The 18,663-nt window shown below is 36.9% G+C and overlaps 1 protein-coding gene across 4 annotated transcripts in view; it reads left to right on the top strand.

Annotated features, from left to right (window-relative positions):
• Positions 1-18,663, top strand: part of TOM1L2 (target of myb1 like 2 membrane trafficking protein) — a 183,926-nt gene that overhangs the window by 152,056 nt on the left and 13,207 nt on the right. Inside the window, exons 9-15 of one of the 4 annotated variants that reach the window (XM_051997717.1) lie at positions 2,135-2,183; positions 2,761-2,884; positions 4,302-4,419; positions 5,864-5,936; positions 7,807-7,920; positions 14,748-14,807; positions 16,378-16,414. In XM_051997717.1, coding sequence (XP_051853677.1) covers positions 2,135-2,183; positions 2,761-2,884; positions 4,302-4,419; positions 5,864-5,936; positions 7,807-7,920; positions 14,748-14,807; positions 16,378-16,414 — 575 coding nt within the window. Of the gene's footprint in view, positions 1-2,134; positions 2,184-2,760; positions 2,885-4,301; positions 4,420-5,863; positions 5,940-7,806; positions 7,921-14,747; positions 14,808-16,377; positions 16,415-18,663 lie in introns of all 4 variants that reach the window. The other 3 variants (XM_051997694.1, XM_051997702.1, XM_051997709.1) reach the window with 3 other exon arrangements.

Here is an 18,663-nt window from a genome sequence, read left to right as displayed (position 1 = left end):
ATTTTATAGATGAGGAATTGAAGCAAACAAGGTTAAGTGACTTGCATATGGCTACTAACTTCTGAGACCAGAAGTAAACTCCAAAAGATGAGTCTTCCTGATTCTAGGTCTGGCATTCTGTCCACTGTGCTACCCAGCTGCCCACTTGTGCAATCGAGGCAGGCTATTTAACTTCCCACTTTATTTTTAAAATTAAAGGATTGGTCTGGCTGACTTCTGAACTTTAAATCTGTGATTCTGGTCCAGCATCCCATATCTCCAATATAATACCCTTTTCATCATACCATTGTTTCAGTACTTTATAACCCACTAATTATCAACCAACTTAACTTGGTGATACTATTTTTACTAATATTATCACTAGTAACAATAATAATATACTTCAAGGCCAGTAGATGCTTAGTAAGTTTTAATTGATTATGATAATTCTGTACATTCCATACCTCTAAAAAGCTCAGTGAATTTTGCTAGCTGTTATTTTTATAAATCTGTTCATCTTCCCAGCATTCCAGTGTATTGGTAGGGTATGGGGAAACTTGGAGTATGTATTTCATTCCCAATTTACAGGTAAAGAAATCCCACAGTGGGTGTTTGAAGGTCTCAATGGTAGACCCTACCATATACTTAGTAGGTACTTTATAAAGTTTTATTGATTTGAAGCAGCATGAACAAATTCTAGTTATCAGAAATTTCCAATCTAAATAGAAATACTTGAGATGGCATTTTCTTCACAAGATACCAAGTGATTTTCTTTTCTTTATTATTGACATGTGCAATCCAACCCATTCAGTCCCCTTCTGTAGGATATGACACAAAAGAATATTAATACCAGAGTGTCAATTTTAAAGTTACCTCATTCCTGAATTGCATTTTTGTGACTCCATCAGAGAAATTGAAGCCACATTGCATTAAAGAATTATCCCACCTAAATTTTACTTTTAAAATATTTAATTTTCTATTTTGCTAAGAGTATATAAGAACAGAGACATTGATAAGTATAGGAAGGAAGTCACAACAGGCTGGCTTCCTTCCACCAACACTACCAACTTTAAAATAAATCATAGACGCTTCTTTCTTCCCGAAAACAAGCTAGGGGGACTAGGGATGCGAGGGGAAAGGGAAGTGATGGAGTAGGTAGAGAGGCACAGAAAAATCTGGTGCAAAGCTTCTAGCTATTAAATTTCCTCTTCATTTTCTGTTTAATTGTAGATTCTTATACACACACACACACACACACACACACACACACACACACACACATCTCTACACACTAAGTTTATGTCTTATTGAACAATTTAGAATGAGAATAGTTTGGCTGTAGATCAGAATAGATTTGATTCTGTAGCCAGCAGAGCCCAAACAATCCCAAGCAATTGGTCAGGAATGACACTTCCTATTAAGACAATCCAGTAGCTACTCCCTGGCTTTCATGGATCTTTTCAAGAGGTTGAGGATCCAGAAGTCTCTATCTTGACTTTGTGGTCCCATCCATTTTCTCAAAGAGTTGGTTAAAGTAACCCATTTAACTACCAGCCAAATAGAGACCTCTGTCTTCATCCAGTACCTTTCTCTTTGGACTGACTGTGAGTGAGAGATAAAGATAAGAAGGCAGTACATATTATAGGTATTAACTAATTATTCTTTATAAGAGTCCTGTGTAATAGTGAGGGGGCCTAAGATTATTACCTTCATTTTGTAGATAGGATGCTGAGGTACACTCAGATCATAGGGGGAAATAATGGTGTTGCCAAGGCTGGTGTGTCTGTAGCCTGATAGTGTTTGGGAAATGGTGGGTATTGCTCATAATAAACTAATCTTACACACCACCCACTGATCATATACATCCCAAAATATTCCATCTTGATGGTGTGAGATGAAAGTTTGAGAATCTGCATCTGTTTACTCTGGATACCTCCTTAATGCCTCCCTCCCTCAACTCTGGGAAGGCATGTGAAATTGTGTTTATATTCCCTAATAACTCCCTAAAGAGATTGGAGGCTCCTGCCCTCTGCAAGTAGTACCAAGATCCCTCTTCTCTCCCAGACAACTGAGATTTCCCTCATACTTAAACACTTAGCAGATTGTTGTTTGATCCCTTTCCCCATTTGTTCTTTCTTTTCCTTCACCCTGCCAGGTTCGAACGGTACAGGTCAGGTCGTTCTGCTCAAAATACCAGTAATGGAGTAAGTATCTATTCAGAATCCCAAATGTGGAAGTGGACTGGTTCTACCCCCTATCATATCTTGGTCTCTGGTCTCTGTTATTTGCACTTAAAGGTGTTTTGAGTGAGTGAAGAACATAAGCTTGAATTGCCAATATTCTTGGTAAGACCATAGTTGGAAATGAATCGAAACTTAATCACAAGTTAATGCATCACAAACAGAAAGAAATCATTTGCAAGGAAAAAAGGTTGTAGAGGGTGGGAAGGGAAAGCATAGAAGGCAAAGGCAGGCTATTCTGAAATTTGAGAGTGTGATCACATTATGCCAGCAAAGTCTAATTGATAGGATATTTCTAACTTCTTTTTACATTCACCTGGTTCCTGCTGTGGTTCAGGAGTTGGCAACTTTTCACTGGTGCTACCACCTGGCTACCAACCAAGAAGCCATTAAAAATCAGAAGGCTATTGAAAATTGGAAAATAGTATGCCTGCTCAGGTTACCAACTTCTATTCTAGTTTATAATGACCTTGCTTGTTCTTTAACTCTATAGCAAGAAATATGGAACAAAAATTTTACTGCCTCTCTAATATCCTGACAGGTCCTCAATGAAGTAACTGAAGATAATTTAATAGATCTTGGTCCTGGTTCTCCAGCTGTCGTGAGTCCAATGGTGGGTAATACAGCACCACCATCTTCTCTTTCCTCACAACTAGCCGGCCTTGGTAAGTATTGTATTTAATGAAGTCTTTCTCTCTGTGAATTTCTTCAATCCCAGCATACATCATTAGAGGCCATATTTTCCAGTGAATTTATATGAGGCAGAATTCTAAATATCTACCTACCTTTCTTTCCAGTTAGATGAACGTGGGAATAATTAGTTTTCTGAAAACATTGTAGAATTTGTTTTTGACCATATTTATGAGATCTGTTTGTTACTCACTGCTCCATAGTAACTTTCCAAATCCTGTACTGTTTTTGTATTGGGGAATCATTTTTAAAAGTTAATTAAATTACAGCTCCCTGAAAATTTAAATAATTCACTAAATCCTATGATTTCTTTATCAAAAAACCACATGAGAATAATTGCTATTATTATATGTATAATGGTAAGCTATAAATGTAACAAAGAGAGCATGCTTGGATTTGCCCTTCCTAGGAAGTAATATAAAACATGTTTAGATATTTCCTGCCTAACTCCAGCAATCCAACATGGGGAATTTGGAGAGCCAGTTTTCAGCCATTATAATTTATAGGTGCTACTATGTCGAGACAAAAAAATCTTCTTTTAATTGGCTGTAGAGGCAAAAGAACTGGTGACTCAGAAGTAACTAACACAAAAGAAATTGGGGCTTCCTGTGTTCATGGACACTGTGTCTGGGTGAAAAATAGGGCAGCTGCTTTTCCCCCAACCAGAAGCTGCAAGTAGCCCTCATCATATGAAGCTATCAAGGAAAAGAGACTGAGAAATTGACAGGTCGCACCTTTTGTATGTACACTCAGTTCCCATTTAACCATTCCTGTTGCCATTAAGAAGATTTTTCATCATCATCTGTTACCAACCCTTGAGTCATTCTGGCTGAAAACTGACCCCAAATTTCCATCTATTAGTTTGAAACTACTCAGAGAATATCTGTAGATGCTCTGTAAAATCCACCTACTAGGACAAATCTGAGCGTGCTTCCATTGTTGCATAGTTAATAGCAGCTGAAAATAAATGCCTGCAATGTTTTACCATCTCTTTCTCTTTTTCACTTTCATCAAATAACCTGTTTGACCTTGGACAAATCACATAATTCTTGGCAACTTCAGTGGCCTGTAAAATGAAGAGTATGGACTACATGGCTTCTGAAATCTCTTCCAGGTCTAAATCTGTGATCTTGTGGCCCTTCTTGCTAATCTTTCCTTCCTCTTCTGTAAATTGAAACTTTCCCATTCACTTACAGGTTGATAATTAAAATACATTTATCCTCATCCAAATCCTATATCCCCATCCCTGCAGCTTGTTCCCTGCTCACTGAGCATCCTAGAAATGAAACAGGATGTTCTCCAATCTGGTATAAAATGTTCACCTTAACCCATTTTCTGTCTTGGAGAAAAGTGGTATATCTATGACCAACAGTTAATTATTATCATCTTCAGACTTGGGAACAGAAAGTGTCAGTGGCACTCTCAGCTCTCTCCAGCACTGTAACCCCCAGGATGACTTTGATATGTTTGCCCAGACGAGAGGAAACTCCTTGGCTGAACAGCGTAAGACGTAAGTAGGGGGCTTTTTAGTGGCACTCTAAAGAAATTGCGAGGAAGAGTAATTGACTCAGTCTTGGGTAAAAGCCAACACAAAGGAGTTTCTATTCATAAGGACCAGCGATACTATCCAGAACTTTGAAATATGGGACTAAAGACTTGGCCTGGTGAGGATATTAAATGAAATTCCTTTTCTCTCCAGTAGAGGAGTTATTTGTTTGGTAGCAGTGTCCATTACAAACAGGGACTTTTCTTTTTTTCTTCTTTCTCTAAATCACTGTTCAAAATAAAGCAAACCCCACAACCTGCCCTTGGAGATTATATTGAATAAAGTAGATTATTGTATAAATTGGAACTGAAAAAAAAAAAGTTTTACATGCAACTTATATTAACTTTGGAGAAGATCAAGATAGAGTACCTCCCTGATCTCTTACTTAAACATCAGCATATGTTAGAGACGAGGAAGCTATGATATTGTTCCTACAACAAGCACTCTTCTGGATTCTTTCAAATTTTTTGACTTTTTGTCAAAATTTATCCCAAATAAGGATACTTTTTCATGCCATCTCTGTCTTTCCCTTGGGGGCACCACTGCCCTTTGCTCATTAGGGAGTCTTAGATCCTATTTTCAGCAACCTTCTTTGTCCCTTTTGACCAGAAACAAATCTGAGCAACTAGGTGGCACATTGGAGAGAACTCTGAACTTGGAGTAGGTTTTCTTATCTCTAGAATATGCATCCACCTCACAGAATTATTATGAAGACCAAATAAGATAATGCCTGTAAAGCACCTTGCAGTCTTGAAAGTACTACATAAATGTTGGTTGTGGACATATTCCAGGATTCTAAAGACATAACAGTAGTCCATCTCTCTCATTTTGGCAACTTCATTGGAATCAATTGTTTGTGTAACAGAGAAAAGAAAAACTGGGATAGGAGGGAAGGGAGAAGAGACTGCCCTTCTTTTTCATTGATATGATGGCTCCAGAGCCCCATTATTCAGAAGCCTTTGTTCTTAAACCTGCAGGTGAAGTTTATTTTTAATAATAATTAGCATTACTTTGAATTTCTACATAAACCTAGTCTCAGTTATATTTCATAGCACTGAATTCAGACATTCTGTTACAAAATCTCGGAAGCATCCCAGTGAGATCAGTTGTGATGTTTTTCAGATGAGAGAAAAAAAGTCTCACAGGAAATTGATTCAGGCCACAGTTAATACCTAATTCTCCTAATTCCTGTCATATATCAGTAAGGCAACACAATCTCCTAATTCCTGTCATATATCAGTAAGGCAACACAATCCCTTAATTTCTTCCCAACAGAGCCATTGGGTAGACTTTCTTGTATATTCAAGAAGCGGAATACATTTCAAATCATTCAGAATAGAAACTTATTACAGATCCCTCCATCATCATTAGCTTGAAATAAAATTGTTTGCCTTTGCTTTGTTTCTAGAGTCACTTATGAGGATCCTCAAGCTGTGGGAGGACTGGCCTCTGCATTAGATGTTCGAAAACAGAACACTGGAGTGGTAGGTTTTTAAACCTGTTTCCCCATGTGGAAAGAAGATGTTTGAAAACAAAGCTCCCCAAAAGAAAAGAATTATTGAATAAATCCAGCTAGAAAAATGGAAAGCTCATCTTAACAATGAACAAAATAGTCCACTGAATTATACATATTGGGGCACAATTGTGCCTTCCCCCTTAGAGTTTGACTTCCAGCTTGGACTGTTTTGATATTTTGTCCTTCAGGGAGAGAAAAATCCAGTGAAAGAGACTATTTAGAAATATTATATTTACTTAAAGAAGGAGTTTCACAAGGAAGGAGCATGTAGTTTGTATTGTTAGCATGATTATTAAGAAGTATTAAAAAGAAATATTAAACCTGCATGAAGTAGCAATCTTGAGATATTTAATTTTTTTGAGTTCTTGTAACAAAAAAGGAAGAAAAGTTGGATAAGTGGATGGTCATGACTGTTTGCAGAATTAGAGAGAATAATTCCCCCAAAATTAAATTTCTAATAGAATTTGAGAAGGTCCTTGTTTATAAGCATCACTCCTTACTCCTTACCTCATGTGACTTCTTATAAGGGGTCAAATAACATTTTGAGAAAAATGAAAGAAAGCAACCAGAAGAGAAAAATTTTCTGTCTATTTAAGCATCCCTCTACTTCCACCCCTACTAGATATGAGAGGCTAGAGGATATGTAGGGGATAGGGTTATGGTGAAGTGGGATGTAGAATTTTGTGGGAAATGGGCGGCATGGTAGGAAACTTTCCCACAGGTCCAGTCTATTCTTAACCAGGAAGGAATATAAAAGGACATTGGCCTCTTACTATTAACATTGCCATTTCTTAAATCTTTGTTTTGCCTAAATGAATTTGCAGGCATACTACACAGTAATATTCCATTCAGTTTTGTCTCCTGCAGAAAAACGAAACAAATAGCAATGTAGAATCTACCAGTAGAACATTTGATGAATCAAAACAGCAGTGTCTCTCTCAATATCAGCCACTAGGGAGCATTGAAGAGCCAGTCCAACATCTGCCAGGACCTGGATATGTTTCATAATAATTCTGGGCTTTGCTTTCCCTATAAGGTTCCTGAACTGCAGTAACCCTGATCACATTGGCTGACCCAAAGCATCTCCAATAGCACAACTTCTCCTTTTTCTTTTCTTTTTTGCTAAATGAAATGTGAAAATCCAGATATGAATATATAGCTATTTTTTAATTGAGCTAGTGTGGGAAAACTAATATTCAGAGTAAAAGAACCCATCCAGATTTTGAATTACAACTTTAGAGATCAGGAATAAATGCTTTTTTTCTTTGATGGTGAACACTCTGGCCCAAAATCTTGCTAATATCAGCAGTGCTAGGAACAAGTGTTTTCTGTCATTCACACTGGCATAAATGGTCCTTTGTACCCAATGTTTATCATTTCAGAAGACTTAGAGCCTATATAAGTTGACTGGTCAAAGTATTCCAATCCTGGTAGATTTAGTGGATGTGATGAACTTTAACCTGTTTAAGTTAGCGGCTTGGATCGCCCCACTGTTTCCAAAGATCCTAGTTTCTGTCTTATCAAATAATGGGCTTTTAACTGCTTAATTTCTATATTGCCTAATTGGAAGAAAACAAGGTCTGACATCTGTTAAGAGACTTGGAAATTATATAGAAACAATTAACTATCTGGGAAGTATATCTCTTCAACTCAGTATTTATGATGATGCATGATATTGAGAGTTTCTTCTTGATCACTAAACCTTTTTTCTCTTTTACAGAGGGGCTAAGGGAAACATTGTGGGTTTTCATGGGTTTTTAATTGAATAAATAAGTGAATATGAACAATAACTTTTCTTTCACTGCTGGTACACTATTAACTTTTTTTGTCACGAGTATTGCTGTGATTTCTTTCTTTCTGGGACATTTCTTTTCTCTGCCCAGAGGAGAGGTAAAAGTGGGAACTCCGACATGGAGCCTATAGACAAGTGGCTAATTACACAAGGAATGGTGAGATATCACCAGTAAAAGCAAAACCTCCTATTGTCCGTCCCTCCTCCTTACCTCCCCCATCCCTGCCTTTGTAATAATCATCTTCTGTTTACCTTCCCCAATCTACTGAACCTTTGTGAATCAGACAGTACAAGGTTTCTTTTAAGAGCCAAATTTCTACTTTGTTATAATCTTCTTAAACTAGCCTTCCAACCTAGTAAAACATCTGAAGTGCTTTTCTGATGCTATTTATGTTGCCCTTAATGATTTTTAAAATAAGCTTGAAACGGGCAGTGAATCCCTTTTCTTCCTTTTACTGTCTTGATAGCCATATGCAGTATCTGATTTTCCAGGATAAACCCAAGTTTTACAGGTGATTTAGTTCTGGGAAGTGATACTTTTAAAGGAATTAATTAAAAGCAAATCAGTCAACAAAGAACATTCATGTTGCACATGCACTTTGAAAACTTGGAATTGAGATGAGCCCTTGGTCCTTAGGCCTAAATAGATATTAACCTATAAAATATAAATTCTTTGCTTTCTATCCATGGCTTTCATTGTATTTGACTTTTGGGTAGCCATTTTACATCTCATCAATACTTATTGAATTCCTGCTACATACAAAGCATTATCTTAACAAGTTTGAGTGTGGAAATGGGAGAGCTTACAGAGATATTGAAAAACTAGGAAAGCATGGTCCCTAAATTCAGAGGGCTGAAAATCTTGGGGGAGGGAAAAAGAAAAAAAAAAAAAAAAACAGTACCTGTGAGGACACAAAGAACATAATACTAACTCTGTATGTGATATGTGGAAGGGATATGCAACAATTAATGATAAATTGGGTTTAAATTAGCATGATTGGGGCAGCGAGGTGGTGCAGTGGATAGAGTACCAGCCCTGAAGTCAGGAGGAACTGAGTTCAAATATGGCCTCAGATACTTAATACTTCCTAGCTGTGTGACCCTGGCAAGTCACTTAAACCCAATTGCCTCACCAAAAAAATAAATTAATTAATTAATTAACATGATTTTCTTTTACTTTGAGAGTTTTATCCATCTCAGTTTTTTAAAATATTAGTTCCTACTTGAGGGACCCCTAAACTCCTCCATTAGAACCTCTAAACTAGGCTCAGTGGATGAGTAAAAGCTTTAAGGATGTTGAGAATACTCAACAATACTCTAAGAATAGTCATATTTAGGAATCCTTAAGTGGCTAGTATTTTTTCTAATTGGCTTTAGAATCCCCTAAAATACAAACCAGTATAAGCTTACCATGTGAAAGCAATTTGGGGGGGACATAACCAGGGAACCCTAAATATATTGAAACATTTGATCTCTTCTAAGTTGTACCAGTTCTTCTACATATTTCTTTTTTTTTCTTTCTCTTTCTCTCTCTCTCTCATACACACCCACACATTCTCTCTTTCTCTCTCTCTCTCTCTCTCTCTCTCTCTCTCTCTCTCTCTCTCTCTCTCTCTCAAAAAATACTAGGAATTAGAGGGAAAGATTGGGAATTTATCCTAATTCTATGATCTCTTTATAAATCCATATAGTTCTTTGACTGAATTGGAAGAATCTATTCCCTTTTCTTGATCTTTACTATCTTGCCTTGTGGTCATTACTCCTGTAAAAAAGGATACTGCAGCCTTCCTGTAGACAGCCCTGCTGGCTGAGTGAACTGGAGCTAACATCTGCCTCCATTGACACAGGCTGCTTCCTTGCCATATAAACGCAGTAGAGTTCTCTTATTTCCCTATACCCCTTAAGACAAAAACAAACTAACAGTTACTTTTAACTAGTGTCTCTTCTGCCTGACTGTAGTTTTTGTTATTGTTTTTAACAATATGTATTAAATGCTTTGCCACTATTTACAATAGAATGGAAAACCCCAGTCTTTCTAAATCTCCATAGTGCAAGTTCTTTATTTGGTAACTTTTTGTACCACTGAGTGATTAACAGGAGGAACCACCTGTTACAGCTCTAGGTCTGAGTTGATCCTGGGGTTTAGGGAAGTATTTTACTATCTCTTTTTAAGTAGCACCATAGTTATATAAATTGCAGAATTAAATTAAATCCTTTGATCTCAGAAGTCAATAAATAACAGGTATTAAATTTTTTACACATTTCCCACTCATTAGTTCCCATGTAACTTTTCCTTTACATTTTGCTTCTCTCTCCTTCCCATTTTACCCTTTTGTCTTTATCAAAGTTAAAAAAAAAAAAAAGATTTATTGAATACTCAGCCTTGTGAAAGGCACTTTGGAGGAGATAAAGCTATGAGATACAGCTTCCTATAAATGAACCAACCATCTAGTTGGCCAGATAAGATATAAGCTTGAAAGATAGTTAAAAAGCAATTTACGATTTAAATAGCAACTCAGGACCAACAATAGAAGAGATGTTACCAATCTAGGCATTATTAATTGTGAAAGGAATGGTACAGACAAATAAGTGCTATTGGAATCCAAAAGAAGAGAATTAAGTCAGAGTGGTCAGAAAATCTTCACTGAGGAAGTGAAATATGAGTCAGGCCTTCTAAGATTGATCTGTTTAGTTTCTTTGGTTTGTTTTTGTTGTCTCTGTCATTGGACCAGCTGGACACATGGATTAAAAAATAAAATCTAGACCTCTGTACATATCAAGAGTCTGTGGTTTGTTAGCGGGAATATTTTGATTGGTGCCCAATCAAAACCTCTCTATAATTTATTAGATGTTCTTCAAGAATTGCCATGACTAAAAAAAACTCATCTTGCATGCAATGCAGTCAGATGAATTTCTCCAAATTTGGCTAGGTCTGTCCTTCAGCCACATAGATACCAGATCATATTCAAAAGTCTTTCTGTCTTAGTCGAATTTGATGAAATTATTTGTTCTGTTGACAGACTTTGAGAACTCAAGATCACCTCAAAAAGGCAATCATAGAAAGACGTTAGTGAAGGGATCCTCTGAATGTGATCTCACATAAAATGAATGTAATCCTGACTTTTCCTAACTCATTCCTAGCCCATTAGTAATGGCAACATTTAGCTTGAATTGGAGTACAACATCCCAGAGACCTAGAGTGTAAGAGTTTAGAAAAGACATTAGAAATAATTTAATCCAACTGCCTACAAATGAGGAAACAAGCTCAGAATAGTGTTGCTAAGTTCACATGGATAGTATAAACAGGCAGAATTAAGACTGGAGGCCAGCTAAAGGGACTCTTAAATATGCTGCTTGTTCCTACTATCATCTAGTAGATGGCAATGGTTTAAGTTCCTTAAGACATCAGCACATTCACTTTAGAAAGAAACCCTAAAACTGCTCAGTTCCAAAAGGCAGAATTAGTAGCAATGAGTAGAAAATGAAGAGTCCATTTCTAATTCGAAGTAAGGAAAAATTTAAAATCATAGCTGTCCCTAAAAGAGTGAGCTTCTTTTGTAGCAAATTCTTCTCTACATGTCTTCAACCAGAAACTAGATAACCACATAGCAGAGCATTTGCAGTGCGATTCCTATTCTGGCATAGGATGGATTGGAATTGAGGAATTGTAGTACAATCAGAAAGTCTTGGGTTCAAACCCCATTGCTGATACTCCTAGTTGTGTTACTGTAGGCAAGTTGCTTGACCTCTCTGGGACCTAGTTTCTCATCTATAAAATGGGTTTAAAATATTTGTAGTACTTATTTCATGGAGGTAGTTATGAGGTTCAATTAACATAATGTATATAAACTGCTTTCCAAACCTTAAAACATTCTATCAATATCAATTATTATTATTATTATGACCCCTGCAATCCCTTCCACTTCTGCTGTACAGTCTTTTCCTAGCCTATTAGTCCTTGGAGAATAAAGCTGTTTCTATTCCTCACCATCAGTTTCCTTTGAATTAGTGTTTCTACAGCCACTTCACAAGGAAAGGAAAAACTTCTTTTCCTTTTTAAAACAGTGTCCTGTTAAGTTTTATGTCTGACCACATATATGTGATTAGAAATCATCTAGCATTATAGGAGAGTGTTTATTAGGATATGAAGGTTCAAATAGCTCATTTGTGCAAAACCAAATCTCTGTTGTATGTCTGTTAACAAATATACCCGATGGAAATTCCTGCTCTGGAGCCTCCTGCCCATTAAAAGGGACAAGTTCCTTAAGAGCAGGGACTATCTGATTTTTGTCTTGTACATGCAGCAAGTATTAGTGTTATTATTGTAGGCCCTTTAAATATGCTTGTGGAATAAATGAGTGAATGACCTTTGATACATTAACTACTTCATTCCAGCAATTTCTGAGTCATTTGTTTCCCAAATTAGAAAGCCAGTGCACCACAGAGTTGAGTGATTTGCCTTTTAATTATGGAATCCTAAAATGTTAGAGCTAGAAAAGACTTGAGTTCTTCTAGTCCAACCCACTCATCTAAAAGATGGGTAATGACTTATTAAGTTCATACAACTAATTAAGAACTAGAATCTAGCTCCCCTGGGTCCCAGTCATAGATTCTATTGGATTGTAGGATTTAAAACTGTAAGGAACCTTAAGAGGTCATCTAGTCTAACGCCCTCATTTCATAGTAAAAGTAAACATGAAATATTCTTTTATTACATTATGATGTTTTTCTTTGACCTGATTTCAGATTTCATTTTAAAAACACCTATAGACATATTTAATCATTTGGATTCTGCTACATGATTTGTACATTACTTAGTTGGTAAATCAAAAAGAGTGAACAATTTCCCCCATGCTCTAACTTTTGGATTTTCCTGAAATCACCATACTGAGGAGATTCAGTATTAAACTCATTTGTTCTTAGCACATATTAGCTGTTGTACCAGACTCAGTAAAAGGAAAAATATATATATACAATTTTTTACAAAAATACAAAAAGATACAATTCCTTTCCTCAAATAACTAATTGGAGTGGTGTGGAAATGTTGGAAGGCAGCTAGAAGGCCCAGTGAATAGAGATTCTGGGCCTGGAGTAAAGAAAAGTCATCTACTTGAGTTCAAATATGACCTAAGACACTTATTTAGCTATATGACCCTGAGCAAATCTCCGTTTGTCTCCATTTTCTCATCTGTAAAATGAGCTGGAGAAGAAAATGGCAAACTTCTTCAGTATCTTTGCTAAGAAAACACCAAATGGGGTCACGGAGAGTCAGACATGAATAAATAACAGAAAGAATGTTTTCAGGTTCTGGGCTTTTTCCATTACACTCCCCAGCAAGGTATGAAAAAGGTATAAAAATGTGATAGTGATAATTTAGGAATTCATAGATATCTATATGTTTGAGATAATTCTTTACTTTTCCCCTAAGGCAATTGGGGTTAAATGACTTGCCCAGGATCACACAGCTAGGAAGTAGAAGTGTTAAGTGTCTAAGGCCAGATTTGAACTCAGGCTCTCCTGACTTCAGGGCTGGTGTTCTATCCACTGCAATACCTAGCTAATCCCTATTTCTATAATTCTTGATGTCTTATGAGGCATCTTTCTCAGAAACAACTTTGTGAATTGAGGGAGGAGTGCAAATATTATTCCAAACACTATGTAGATATAGAGCTATATGTAGACACACTAAAATACACAGATAATGTGACCTGCTTAGGGCTACAGAGCTAATAAGTGATGGAACAGGGACTCAAATCTAGGTCTTTTTTCAGGTTCTAGGCTTTTTCCTTTACACTCCCCAGCAAGGTATGAAAAAAGGTATAAAAATGTGATAGTGATAATTTAGGAATTCATAGATATCTATATGTTTGAGATAATTCTTCACTTTCAAAGCAACAATTCTTGAGTACTAGCATTTTATAAGTTCCCAGAGGCTTAATATCCTCATTTTAAAATTTAAAAACTAAAAATTGGCACAATTTATGTATCTGCATGTATATGTGAAAGAAAGGCATTTATCAAGCATTTAGAAGTTAGCATACTTTGCTTGTGTGGACATTACTTTGTTGCCCACATTAAGGATTTTTAGTACATCATCATATCAGGTATTTGTGCCTGAAAAAGTGACTAGCTTCTGCTTTCTTCCCAGAAATAATTGTGGAGAGGCTTTTTTGGTTTGTTTATTTTAAAATTTTTGATGAGAGATTTGACTATTCAATTTGCTTAAATTCTCAGTCAATTAAATAAACCATTAGGTTGAAAATAACAACAGACAAAAATTATTTCTCCTTTTGGAAACCATCTCAGTCTTCCATGCTTCCAGGGAAATATGAGACCCATTTTCTAAAAAGTATTCTAGAGCCCAGGGCAGGACCACTATTTCCTATCCTCAGAACACCCTCATCTCTTTATCTCCTTGTTGCCACTTATCCATCTCATTCATCTCTCCTACTACCCTTCCCTTCAATAAAAAAATTTCAAAATTATTTTGCCTAGACAAATGAAGGGCCAGAAGTAATCTTCAAATAAATGCTTTAAAACCTTTCATTTTCAGCAAGTTGGCCACCCATGGCCACCCTTGTCTGTAGTAGCAGTATGATTCTTTTCAAAGACTAAAATAAGAGTCAAAAAGTTATCCATTTTAAGAACGTGTACTGCCATGTTTTCCCTCCCCCCTTTAGTATCCCTTTTGGTTTGCTCCACTTTTTATGATTTCTTTCCTTCCACTCCTTGTTTGGTTTACCCTGCCTATTTATGATTTACTTCACATGTTGCTCTTACATATTTGGTTGCTGTTTCAGTGCATTCTTATGTTTAAATTTGTGTGCCTTGTTGGTCATGTTTTGCTCAGTGTATTTTGAGTTTGGTTGGGGAGGCGGGTGGTTTTTGATTATTTAATTTTGTACCCGGTATTTTGTTTTCTTTTTGCCCTGGCTGTTTGTGGGTTTTGCCTGGCTCGGTGGCCCTCTTTGCTGCATTCCATAGATCCCTGTTGCGCAGTCCTCTGTCATGGATGACATTGAGGTGTGGCTCAGTACGGACCTGGTGAGATTTTGACTTTTATATATATATATGTATGTATATATTTTTTTCTTCTTAACCTCCCTTCCCTGAAAACTGGAGTTATCCATTTTATATACTAACAAAATCAGTAAAAAGCTTGCCTTCAATAGCAGGTAGTCCACATAGATGTCTGGTCTTTCCAGCTTAGCAGGATACTTCTACCTGAAGTTCCAGTCAGTCTGTAGTATATTCTTAGTCTCATATATGATTGAAAACTCATTCTCCTTTCTTTCCCCTCCCTCCCTTTCCCCAACCTTCAGGATTTTTTTTTTAAACCTCCATCAGACTTCTTTCATGTGTCTCTTTGATTTGTAATTGAATTTTATAAGACCCTTTCCTCAATAAGCAGTGTTTCTACCATAAGAAAACTCATAATTATTAAGAATATAGGGGAGAAAAAAAATCACCCTTTCTACTATTAGAAATATATTGCCAGTGAGAAAATGAGGAAGACTTAATGTGCTCGTGTTTCATGGAGAATTATTCCAATATCTGGACTGTCCCCTAACAAACTGTTCTCCATTGGACTAGTTGCATCAACTGTCCAGATATCAAAAGGCACAACTATTTAGCAACCTTTCATTTCCTTCCACTATTGTCAGATGAATCCATGACAGACCCAGAACAAGACCAAGACCTCTCCCACTCATCTCAAGCACTCAAGTGCCAACTTTAGAGAAAATGAGACTTTCCAAAGCAGTTCATTATCAAGTAGAACAGTACATAAAATCTAATATAGCCCATCAGTTTCTTTTTTATGAAAGTAAAAAATGTGGCTTCCTTACTAACCTGGGATTCTTTTTGCTTCCCATTCACCTTCCCGAAAACCTTTCGTGTTATAGTTTTCTTTGGCAAGGGAGATAGATGGTATGAGAATAAGGTCCATGGGAGTTTGTTAATTGTTTCTAAACTGTCGTTTCTACCCTGGTTTTATAACACTCCAGAGTGGATCAATCATATCTGTGAGTATAATGAAATTCTCAAAATGAAATAATTTTAATTAACTTTCATTAAAATTTCTAATTTAAAAATACAGTAAGTATTGGAGGTGATAGGAGCTTGGTAAGATCTAGCCAACTATAGTAGTATTTCACAGTTTCAAAAAGACCGAGAAACAGCTTCCACAAAGGATGTATTTCTTCCTCTTCAGTAGCTCTTCTTTTCTTTAGAAGCAAAGAGGCTAGAAGAAGGAATAGGAATTAATTGCAGTTAGAACAGTCAGTATCCATCATCTGTAGCATATGCTCATAGTTTCTGCCATCTTATGACCTGAGAGAACATCACAGGACCCTAATGGGGGGGGGGGGGGGGGGTCATGTGATTCATCCCTTGACTTCCGACAGGATGATACTTGTTTTATAGCAAAAAGAGAGCTGCGTACCTTTCCCCATTCTGCCTTGCTCTTGGGAATCTAAAGGCCCTGGTTGTAAATATACCAGCCATGCAGTGTTTCCATGGACCAGGGAGGACAGTGGAAAAGATAAAGTGGAAAATGGAGGGCTAGAACACCTCTGGGGACACTAACTCTACCTTGTCTTTGTTCCCATCGCAGAAAGGTGATGAGCCGGAAGAAGGAGTCACCAGCGAAGGTAAGCATGTAGCATACAAAATGATCTTTGCTGCCAAAGATTCTTTTTTTCAACATGCTTAGTGAGCATTGAATCAGGTCCATTTGAGGCATTATAGCAACTATAGGAAACAAATAAGCTGTGGTTCCTCTCTTTAAGGAATTCACAATCTGATTGGGAAGATATGTATGAAAAGTCAAATGCCATCATAAGACAGTATGTAAGCCTGCAAATTCCTCTTCTCCTTTCCCCCCAACTTATTCTTGGCTAGAACCAACCAGTCAGAGCCACTGTAGCATTGGAAGTGTTCTCTTCAAAGTCAGGGAGGAGAATGGCATTGGAGCATTGTGACTGAACTGCATCAACCATCCAGGAAGAAAACTCATTGAAGCCTTAGAGACTGAGTACTTACAGAAATAATAGGAGTAAGCTACTTTATTTTTAAATTAAAACTGTGGTTTGGAAATTGAGCAGTTTATTCACTATGCTGATTTTGAGCTCTTTCCACTACTTCTTGTTCTTATTCCTTCCCCTACCTCTTTTCGGTGAATTTGTATTGCTCTCTTGATTAAAATTAAGTTAGGTGCTCAACAGTATTGTCTTCTCTTTCCCATCTCCCTAAGAAAAAACCTACCATGGAAGATTGAAAAAGCTTCCAATTAACATTTTTCTAAAAAAGGAAATTAAATTCTCCATTGAGATAAGCTTCCCCTTGCCATCAAGGAGAGGAAGATCTTGTAACATGAAATTTTTACTGTTGTCCACTGTCCCCAAACCAAGTTCAGTGAGATCTTTGGTAGCAGAGGGAAAATTGTATGTGAAGTCATAGCCAACATTTGGAGCTCTCAAACCAGCCCAGGAAAAGCACGACAATATTAGAGAATAAAGAAGCCTTACGTTTTTAAGGCTTCCATTTAGTCCAATCTTTTGTTGCCTGAAGTCCAGAGAGGGAAGTGATTTGCCTATTGTTAAACAGCTGGTGATAGCAGACCTGGAATTAAAAACCAGGTCTCCTTTCTCAGGTCTGGTGTATTTGCTACTGGACCACATCAAGTATCACCTTTTAGGAGCCTGGGAGACATAAAGCTAAATAAATTCTTTAGTGTTTAATTTTCTCTTTACCTTACCTATTAGAACCTTTATAAATTGAGTTTTTTTAAAGTAAAAAAATTCCCAAAACTTACCAGCCCTTCCCCTCTTTTGAATTTAATATCCTATCAGCCCAGTAACTCAGGTTATATTTGCATGTTAGACGCATAGCAGGGCAAGTTTTATGAGCCCTGTCCATTTTGTGGCTTAAGGTACAACACACCTAGAAAAAGTATTAAGGAACAAGTCCTGTCAAGTTGTATTGTCTTTGTACTCTAATTTTACAGTGTATAAATCCTACCCTGGCTATGCTCCCCCACCCTACCCCAATCAAACAAACCAAAAAGGAACTTTTTTTTTTTTTTTTGGATAGTTGATTTGTTAGGAAGCAGTTTTCTGTTATTCTTGTTTTCTTCATCCCAGCTTTTTTCTTAATTCCCTAAACAACGCCATAGTAGCCTTTCATTTTTCTCTATTTTAGTAAAGTGGTGCCTCCAGCAAAAGAATTCAACCCTGAGGACTATCATTCCTCCCATCCATCCCACCCCATAACCATTTACATCCTTAACCCAGTGAAGCCTTTTTCAATTTGATATGTAGTAGAAGAAGCTGTGCACTGAGAGGCAGGAGACTGGGTTCTAGTCTAAGCTTCACCGATAATTCACTGTGTAAACCATGTAATCCCTCTCTGGAACTCCCATTTCCTTCTCTCTATCACTAAGGTTGGGCTTCAGTGCCTCTAATACTTTTCCTTTTTTCCCCTTCAGGTTTCTCATAACCTCTTCTTTCTCCCCTCTCTTATCAAAACCTCCTCTAAGAAGGGGTTTGCTATTCAGACATTTATACTTTAGTATTATTGCCATTGTATCTCTTTTCCCAGTAGATGCAGCCAAGTAACTTCCAATAATTTCTTAATTTGTTCAGGGAACCTCATTCAGTACTTTATGGTCGTTTATATCTCAGCATATTCTTCCAAAATATCCCAGGTCTAGGAGAGCATTATATACTTCAACAGCAATACTATATGATGATCAATTCTGATGGACAAGGCCCTCTTCAACAATGAGATGAACCAAATCAGTTCCGTTTGTTCAATAATGAATAGAACCAACTACACCCAGTGAAAGAACTCTGGGAAATGAGTGTGAACCACTACATAGCATTTCCAATCCCTTTGTTTT

This window comes from Antechinus flavipes, chromosome 1, assembly GCF_016432865.1.
Source record: "Antechinus flavipes isolate AdamAnt ecotype Samford, QLD, Australia chromosome 1, AdamAnt_v2, whole genome shotgun sequence".
In the NCBI taxonomy this organism is placed as follows: Eukaryota; Metazoa; Chordata; class Mammalia; order Dasyuromorphia; family Dasyuridae; genus Antechinus; species Antechinus flavipes.
The sequence above is the reverse complement of the archived record's forward strand: the minus strand, read 5'-3'. Positions and strand labels throughout refer to the sequence as shown.